Source organism: Rhagoletis pomonella, unplaced genomic scaffold (assembly GCF_013731165.1).
Source record: "Rhagoletis pomonella isolate Grant_MI unplaced genomic scaffold, Rhpom_1.0 Rhpom_scaffold_00009, whole genome shotgun sequence".
Taxonomy (NCBI): Eukaryota; Metazoa; Arthropoda; class Insecta; order Diptera; family Tephritidae; genus Rhagoletis; species Rhagoletis pomonella.
This window is the reverse complement of record NW_023458563.1, coordinates 38,456,048-38,466,064: the sequence shown is the minus strand read 5'-3', so window position 1 is coordinate 38,466,064 and position 10,017 is coordinate 38,456,048. Positions and strand designations below refer to the sequence as shown.

General features: G+C 33.5%; 1 protein-coding gene across 1 annotated transcript in view; it reads left to right on the top strand.

Moving 5' to 3' along the window:
* Positions 1–9,540, top strand: part of LOC118745510 (rho GTPase-activating protein 6-like) — a 193,791-nt gene extending 184,251 nt beyond the window's left edge. Inside the window, exon 13 of the mRNA XM_036478959.1 lies at positions 8,434–9,540. Within this exon, the coding sequence (XP_036334852.1) occupies positions 8,434–8,903 (470 nt within the window). The 3' untranslated portion in view covers positions 8,904–9,540. The remainder of the gene's footprint in view (positions 1–8,433) is intronic.
* Positions 9,541–10,017: the final 477 nt, after the last annotated feature.

Below are 10,017 nucleotides of genomic sequence, written 5' to 3'. Positions count from 1 at the left end.
ATCTTTATCTTTATCTTTATCTTTATCTTTATCTTTATCTTTATCTTTATCTTTATCTTTATCTTTATCTTTATCTTTATCTTTATCTTTATCTTTATCTTTATCTTTATCTTTATCTTTATCTTTATCTTTATCTTTATCTTTATCTTTATCTTTATCTTTATCTTTATCTTTATCTTTATCTTTATCTTTATCTTTATAGATGTTTACAGATGTTTTCTATTTTTCGTACAAAGTTTGAAATTTGGATTTAAATGCTTGTTTTTATATAACGAGCTATACTTTTATAAAAAATTTATGAACATTAAATCAACAAAAGAAAAATAGTCAAATGTCTTTCGTAAAACAAATGAAAGACAGATGGCATGATACTTCGAAAGACTTTTGTTATTCTAGCTCGAAAGTCTTAGAGAAAAGGCTCTCTCATTCACCACTTGTGGTGAAAAGTAATTATGAGAGAAAGCACTTGTATGCCACTTAGCTCGCGTCGTAATGGCCGAGTGAGTAGAGCACAGGCATACCGTTCGAAAGATCCCGTGTTCGAGTGTCGGGTGGTGGAACTATTTTTCTTTTTTGTAAATTATTATTTTTCTTTTTTATTAATTAAGAAGAAAAAAGTATTTGAATTTCATTTGATTTTTAAAATATGTTTTTATATATTTTTGCTTTATTTTAACTTTTTTTATTTATTTTATTTATTACTTTTGATTGTTTAAAAAAGAGAAGTATAAGTTTTTCAAGTTTTTCGTTAGCACATGTTTCAATTAGTGTTTCAAAAGACAGTAAATAGCTTTCCACATAGTTGCCTGAATTGACAATTGTATTACGTAAGACTTTTGTCTTTCGAAAGACTGTGGTGAGTTGAAAGACAGTTGCCAGAATTGCCCTGTACGGTTTTCAAGCCGAAATAGACTAACGAATTGTCCAAACCTTAAAAAGCTTAGAATTTCACCTTGATCGCGTTCATTTTAAATAATTTGTTCGTTGAGGGTATTAAATACATATTTTGTATGTAAGAAAATCCGTGAAAAATTTCCAAAAATCAATTTAAAACTTACCAATTTTTCCTAGAACTTCTACCTGTGAACTTCTTATTAAAATGTTTGCAATTTAGACAACACTTTGCAGAATAATTTTTGCACAAAGTTTGAAAAATGGGTTTATATGGTTAATAAACTAAAGATTAAATAAGCAAAAGAAAAATAGCCAAAACTTGATAAAATGTCTGGTCGCGATATTTATTCTCCACCACTACATGTGGATAATTGAATTTGATCTCAGTAACAAAGCCTTTAACTTATATATGATGGATTTTTCCTATTTTTGTACACTGAGGCAAAAAAATTTTAGAATTAAAAAAAAACGTGCTAAATTTAAAAAAATACTCATATGAAAGAGCACCAACCCAACTCGTTTTAAATTTGAGTATATACGTTATAAAATATGTGGTTGTGAAGTACACAGATGCTTTTTCGTAATTAAGAAAAAAAAAATTATTTTATGTTCCGTCTGATGGTAATTTAACCCGGACCCTCTTGGCCGCAACCAATTATACCAAGTGTCTTTGCACACTCAGCTACAGCCATACATGTAAATGTGTTTTCAAATGTTGAGTTTGAATCAACATCACAGCGCGCGATTAGTGCATTATGTCCCTGTAGGGAAACTCCGAACTGGTGAACCAAATTTGTAGTTCCGTACTAGATCTTTATCGCCAAAAACGAACCAGACCGATAGTAACTAGATCGCCACCAGTTCAAAAGCAGCGATATGTGGTACTTTAAAAAATCAATTTTAGAAATCTATATCTAAAAGCACGAATTTAGAACTGGTTCGAAACTATAGAAAAAGAGATGCAGAACGAACTAGATCTCATATGGCGTATTTTCAACTAGTTCGGAACTACCGGGAAAGGGATGCAGCTGTTTACTTCACGCTTTCAGTCTGCACGTAGCAGATGCTTTTTCATAGTTTGGTAATACAAAACTAAAATTTGTGTTAACCAGGTTTATCACAGAATCCATCGTAGCTTCGATTTTCGTGAACCCTACCAAAGTGCTATCACAGAATCCGAATGGCTATGAACGTAAATTCGAAATACGTAGAGAGCATTCATTGAATCCGTTCGTAATGAAGATTCGTACAGATACACTACGACGAGTTTATGGTGTCGGAACAAAATTTAAAATCACAGAATCTTAAAAATAACGGAGAAAATTATTGTTAATAATAAATATTTACTATACTCCATATTTGTTATAGTTTGATATAATTCCATATATTTTGTCTAAACGTAGACGTAAAATATAAATGAACTGCATACCTACATATGTACATACATATATTCATCTGCTAGACGCTATTTAATGAATGTTTTTTTTGAAGTGAGGAAATAATAGTTTAACAACAATTTATTAGGAAAGAAATCTAATAACTTTAATATCATATAAATTTATTTTAAAAAATACAAATTTAAATTAATTGAAAAAAAAAATAGTTTTCTCTTTAAAAGAATAAAATCTAAACTAAAAAAAAAAATAATTGAAAAACCAAAAATGAAATAAAAAAATAAAAAAATGCTCCGCTGCCCGACGACTCAGACTCGAACTCGGATCTCTCAATTGGCAGTCTAGTGCTTTGCTCACTCGGCCATTGCGACTGCTAGGGCAGCGTGTGCAAAATGGCATACATAAATGTCTATTCTTTCCTTTGCACTAGCTGATTTCGAATCAGCAATCGAAGCTGGCAACGACATTTTCGAGTTCACTCGGAATCAGTGATAGCAATTTTTTCGTATTCGTAGCAGGCATTCGCATTCGTAGCTTTTCTACGATGAATTCCGTGATAGCCCTGAACATCTTAACATTTTGGGACCATCTGGAATATAACCAATAACAGTCAGCACCTCTGCAAACTCAGCTACAGCCAAATAATTAAAAATTGCTACCATGGTAACCCAAAAAGAAAACATCTTGTTACTTTTTTCGTTTACAACTGGTTCTGAACTATAGAAAATGGGGTGCAAAGCGAACTAGATCCCATATGTCGAATTTAGAACTGGTTCTGAACTATAGAAAAGATAATGCAGGGGGAGACAATTTCCAATTCCTATGACATCGCCGTGTTAAATTCGCCAGTTGTTTGCATGCAAAAGAGATTTATCGCGAACTAGTAGTGGTTCTAAATGTACTAGAAGCGCAACAGTTCGAAACTAGAGATTTTCCCCACAGGGGTCATACCATGTATGTGTGTATGTGTTGTCACCGCTGTGCATGCTTTGTATACATATACTTTCTTAATTACATATGAAAAAGCATCCGAGACTTGCAAAACGCCTTCCACGCAGTGGAAAATGCTTCATTTTAATACGGGCGTATTTGAATTGAATATTTCCATTATACATAGTGTATGTATAATGGAAAAATCCACTTTGTTAACACTTTTCACTTGATTTAAATGCGAACATTTTTAAACGGTAATCAAATAAAAAAATTTTATTCTTACAACGCGTTTTTTTCTCATTGTATTCATTCTACATTTCCCAGATCGGATATCCCTTTTATATCCATGTATTCGAATATCAAAACATCCAGATAGAACTTCCATATACTATAAACTAGGGATGGGCGGCAGAACAGCTCGCGCGCAGCAGCGCGGGCAAGCAGGTGCTTGATGCGGGGTAAAAATTTAAAACCGAAAGGGTAAGCAATAGCCGTGTACGTGTATTAACCCATTTTATGCAATGTATATTGCAAAGGCTATTGTATTCACCTCTTTGTTTATAGAGGAACAATTTCTAACCATATTTGTAGTATATTTATAAAAAATAATTCAACATCATGAAATACCGACCAATTTAACTTTTTTTTATTAATAAATCAATAAAGTTTAAATTGATTATAATAATAATAATAATAGATTGGCGCTTACACATATGTTAGTGTTTGGCCGAGCTTCTCTTCCGATTTGTGGCGTGCGCCTTGATGTTGTCACACCAAGCGGAGGGACCTACAGTTTTACGCCGACTCCGAACGGCGATTGTATTTTTATGAGAAGCTGTTTTTCATGGCAGAAATACACTCGGAGGTTTGCCATTGCCTGCCGAGGGACGACCGCTGTTAAGAAAAAAACCTTTTTTCTATATTTTTGCGATGTTGCTTTGACCAGGGTTTGAACCCAGGCATTGTGGAGTGGAAGCGCGCACTGCTTACCACTACACCATTTATACATATGTAAAAAATAGTATGTGCTAATTCATACTGGCGAACAATCCCTGTAGGGAAACCGCGGACTAGTGAAACAAATTTCTAGTTCCGTACTAGGTCTTTATCGCCAAAAAGGAACTAGTCCGATAGGAACTAGAATTTTAGATTAGACTAATTTTTTAGTTTTTTTGACTAGAAATCTATATCTAAAGTGACGAATTTAGAAATGGTTCGGAACTATAGAAAAAGGGATGCAGAACGAACTAGATGTTATTTGTCGAATTTAGAACCAGTTCGGAACTATCGAATAAGGGATGCAGCGGGGGGCTTGTTTACTTTACATAGATATGTGTTCGGCGGCTTTTTCGTTCAAATACGCTTCTATTCTGTGCTTCGCAGATGCTTTTTCATAGCTTGGTAATACAAAACTAAAATTTGTGTTAACATTTCAACATCTTGGGACAGTCTGGAATCTAAGAAATAACAGCGAGCACCTCTGCAAACTCAGCTACAGCTAAAGGTATGTAAACGTACATTTCTTACAATCATTCAAACAAATTTAGTTTCAAATTGAAAACACATTTCTTCCAAAATTACTGAAAATCGCACACACGGAAGAACCAAAAATATTGAAAAATCATGATACTTTTTTCTTTCGTCTGTCGATTTTGGAACTGGTTCGGAACTATAGAATTTAGGACTAGTTCGGAACTATCGAAAAAGGGATGCAGTGGGGGGCAATTGACACTTCCTAGGACCTCGCCATGTTAAATTCGCCAGTTGCTTGCATGCAAAAGAGATTTATCGCGAACCAGTACTGGGTCAAAATGTACTAGAAGCGGACCAGTTCAGAACTAGAGAGTTTCCCCACAGGGAATAACGTGTTAACGATCTTGGTTGCGAATGTGTTCGTAAATAAGAGAGCCGAGCGCTGCTACTAGGCTCAGTCGGTAGAAAACCGTCATATAAAAACGTTGTTTTGCGCATGATTGTCCTTTTTTCCAAGCAAATTTCTAACGGAAAATTATCTGCGCAAGAACAACCCCTCCCTTTGAAAATTTTCGACCAACTGAACGCTGAAGGCCCGTCCACATAGAACTTTGGCGTTGCGTTGGCGTTGGCGTCGCTTCAACAGCTGACTATGAATACATGAATCCAAATGCAGCCGTCCACATAGCCAAAATTTGACAACGCTCACGCCAACACAAAGCAAAAAGATGGCCAACTCTCAACTTTTCGCGTGCGTCGCTCATCAGTTGTTGCAAATAAATAAAATTATGTGAAATATTAATCCTTTTTATTCAAGTGCGGGCAAGAAATATCGTTTTTGACGCAGCTATTGATATGAAATATTAATTTATCTGTCGTTAGTATGTTAATTTAGTGGCCCAAGCATTCGCTTCCAAGCGTACATTGTAGCAAGCATACTTTAAACGTGCGTTCTGTCAAACCAACGACAACGCCAAAGCCAACGCGAAAGTTCTATGTGGACCGGCCTTGACAATGCAAAAGTGAATTACAAAACAGCTAAGGGTCTGATTATGCATACTTCGCATAACTTCGCACAGCCATTTGTACCAGTGCACTAAAAGTGTAACTTAAGAAAATGTGAAGCAAAATCTAAACTCAACAGATCGCTAAGTTTTTAAAAGTTCTGCTAATTTCTGGGTAATGGAATACATACAAAATATATACAAAGTACATACCTAATTACAGTTTGAAGTTTATGCGAAGTTGTGCGAAGTTATGCGAAGTATGCATAATCAGACCATAATATGCGCGTAAGCAAGTCGGTACTCACCACCAGTGCTGCCATTTCTGTTTCCGCCGTCCCGCCAGATTAATAAACAAAAATCGCTAGAATCCTGCTAAATAATTTAAATTCTGTAAACTCTTATGAAAAAAAAATTTATTTTATAATTTAGCAGTTAAACTTTAATTGATAAAATTAGAGATCATATGTTTATAAAAAACCATCAGGTTTTTAACAAAAATAAAATTGGAACTTCGTTATATGGTTTTATAACCAGTGTTGAGATTTTGTGGCATTAAATAAAGTATAAAAATTGGTCATAAGAATGTCGTCTTCGTTTTCGTGACTGTTGAGCTCGTTGGAGTTTGTAAAATGTAGTCAATGCAAAACTTATTTGCACTTTTATGTCCATACCTGCATTTAAAATCACTTTGAGTTTATAATTATTTGCAGCAGTGTATATGTAGGTATATACATACACTTCACTTTGCATAGTTAAAAATTAAAATCTTCAAATCATCAAAAATATATGGATATGCATACATGCAGCTTTTTTCATGTTAGCTGAGCCGAAGATACCTAAAAATATTCGACAACTATATAATACTATTAGAATATCTTTCCCGCCATGTTCAGTGCTTATTTAGTTCATTTTATTCTGGATACGAAAATCTTTTTATACACATAAGTATGTACATACATATGTGTATAAATGCATTGTTTCAAATAAAATATATATCTTGATTGAATTAAAGTGAAAATTCAATTGGTTCTATAAAAGTTTAAAATCGTTATTAGTGTGTTACTATTTATTTTGGTTTTTGATAAATACAACAATACTTATATCTTGTACCGATCACTAATGTGTATAGATGCATATTAAATTTTACTGAAAAAAATTTTTGATGTTTTGATTTGTCAAAAGTTTTGGTGCTTTTAGGAAAGTTGGCAGCCATGGGGTCTCACATTCGTGAGTACTCACATATACTTGTTCTCTCATTCCAATCACACATACAGACAGGGTTGCCACTTTGGTAAATTGTTACCAAAATTGGTAGAAAAAATTTGGGTTGGTAAAAAGGTAAATTTTTTCTCATTTTGGTAGATTTTTGTTGAACTTTTCGTTCCCGTTTTATTTTACATAGTTATCTTTATATTCTAAATTTCTTTGCATACTTTTTATATACTTACATAAGTATAAATATATGGATATAAGGCGAACATATCATGCTCCATTCAAAACTCATTTTACTAGAATCCCTTTAGGAGCTTTTAATTGCCTAAATGTTTTGAATTATTATTTAAATACTTATAAAGAATTTACTGCTATGTAATGACGCACTATGATTATTCGCAAAAAAATTAAATCAACGCCATTTTTTATAAATAGAAATTGTTAAATAAAAAAAACACAAAAGACTGGCGACAAAAAAAATCAACGGGAAGCACAGTTCGAGGTATCATTTGCTTTAAAACTCGGTACCTTAAATTGTTCTAAAAATTCAGAGTAAAAAATTTGAAATTTGGACGAAATTTTTTTGAATTTTTCTAAATGTTGTATGTATATAGTTTGAATCCTTAATTTTTATGGATTTAGTTAAAGCAAGAAAAAATTTGTTCTTGAAAAAGATTGAGAATAATAAAAAAAAATCACCAAGTGCCTTATTGAGTCACTGTATTTGTCTATAATAACTCGTGTTGAAGTTTTACAAATTATGAAGTTTCTTTGTTGCCTTTCCGCTTTCGGTTGAAGAAAACTCTGAATATGCCAATAATATGACTCAAATACCGTATAATTAGTTAAATAAAAAGTTCCTTAAAAACAATTTTAATTCTTATTGAAATAACTAAAAAAATAAAAACTATAGTTTTAATTAAAATAAATAAAAAAATAACAGAACTAAAGTTTTTATTAAAATAACTATAAAAAATTTATTGGTAGATATTTTCCAGATTTGGTAGATTTTTCTCAAGTGAATGGTAATTTTTTTTTTTTTTGTCAGTGGCAACCCTGCATACAGATGCAATTCGTGCAAAATTTTCTGTTTCCCCCCCCAGGCACAATTACCTCACCTCATCCATGAACCAACTACCAAGATCACCCAGCACGGCAACCGTGTATTTGTAATTGCATTTGAGAAAAAAATAATAGTTGATGACGTCATTTTTTAATCGGTTCTTTCATTCACACACAGGTTTCAGTCCGTTTCATTCACATGGTGGCGAAAAAATGACATCCCTGCAAAAAAATAACTTTTTTCTCGCACGCCGTGGTGGGTGATCTTTATTCGTTCGTTCATGCACCTCATCTACCCAACGGTTTGCACATTTGCAGGCGGTTTGCACGTTTGGGCATTTTGCCCGTATGTGCACATTATGCCCATCGCTACTATAAACAATCATAGCAAATATCAATAATTCACACTTATGTGCATAGGTTTAACGCCATAATTCGATTGTTTGTAAATTTTCTAGATTTTCCTGTATCTGGATCATTGTCATTCTCCACGAAAACTGATGGGTCTTTAAATGATTGTCGTCAAGTTCAGTTTTTGCAGCAAAAACAACAACAGCAAAACCAGCAAATGCAGGATGATCGAACACCCGCTACGCCTATGAGCTCACCATCACTTGGGGATAGCGCTAACGTGGCTAAGTATGATCCACATCTGGCACAGAAGGCAAAAAATGGTGAGCCGAAATTACCTGCAACCATTTCGAATATTGGGGGAGCCATACTGCGCTCAAAAACCGCCGATTTCGAGAGAATGTCTGTTAAAAAGCAACACCAACAACAACTGCAAAGATCATCTTTCACTGCGGCAACTGCAGCAGAGAACAGTATTCGACCGGGATCAACGGTAACGACGACTACAACAACACCTCATCTTTACAAACGGCAGGAGTTGATACCAAGCGCTAAACGCGGAAGCACCAAAAAGTAGACTCGATAGTGAACTAACAATCCTAAAATAGGGCTAACTATTGTGAAATTGTTGAAATTTTTTCTGAAGGGTTATGCCAACGAGCGATATTTTAAGGAACATTTTGATTATCTGTCATACAGAAAGTACATTATTAACGCAAACTTTAGCGTTTGGCTAAAAGATGTATAAGATAGTATGCCTCTTAGAACCCTTTCATCTATAAAGGCACTGTATTTTAACAGGTTGTTAAAATATTAGGAAATAGGGGTTTGTTTCTCCTTCCTTTTCTGGAAATTAATTTTTAGGCTATGTTTCAGAAATATTAAATTGGAGATTAAAACAAATCATGTGAGAAGCCCTGTTATAGTGCATGCACAGATCCCAGTCCAACTAACCATGACATGATAGTTTTTAGTAGGGATGTGTTATTAAAGAATTAATCGAACAAGCTGATTAAGCGAAAGCAGATTAATTAATTAGTCAAAGAATAATTATTTTTGATTAATCAAAATGGTTAGTTTTCCTATTAATTACATATTGGTTAATCAGAATCTAATTAATTTGATTAATCGACAAAGTGATTAATCATATCCTGATTAGCCAAAAATATGAGTAATTGCTGTTATATTTTATTTACATACATACATACATATGTATACAAAAATAGAAAAGAATCTATACATATCGCGTATGTGAGGTTGCATAAATTATTTTCTAGAGAGTGAAAACACTCATATTTCAAAATGGTGCTCTTTTTACCACGCTTTTATCAACTTGCAATGTTGTGTGTCCAGACCACCATTTATACTATAAATATAGCCAAGGTATTTATGGCAAAGTCTAGATATCAACCTCGTTGTAGATATCATATCAAAGACATACAATTAGAATACTCTAGATGTCGCCCTGCCAGAAGAAGTTGAATAATGCGCCTAAAAATATGCACTACATACGCTAAAGAGGAAATGGACGATACTCCATTTCTTTAAACGAAATTAATTTATGCTATATGCATGTATGCACTTACGTATGGATATACTCAACGTGAGCACAAAACATTTTGCTTGCATAGTCTTCTGTTCTCTTTGCACTGCAAGTTGAATTATTTTAATACTTATTGCAAAATTTTATA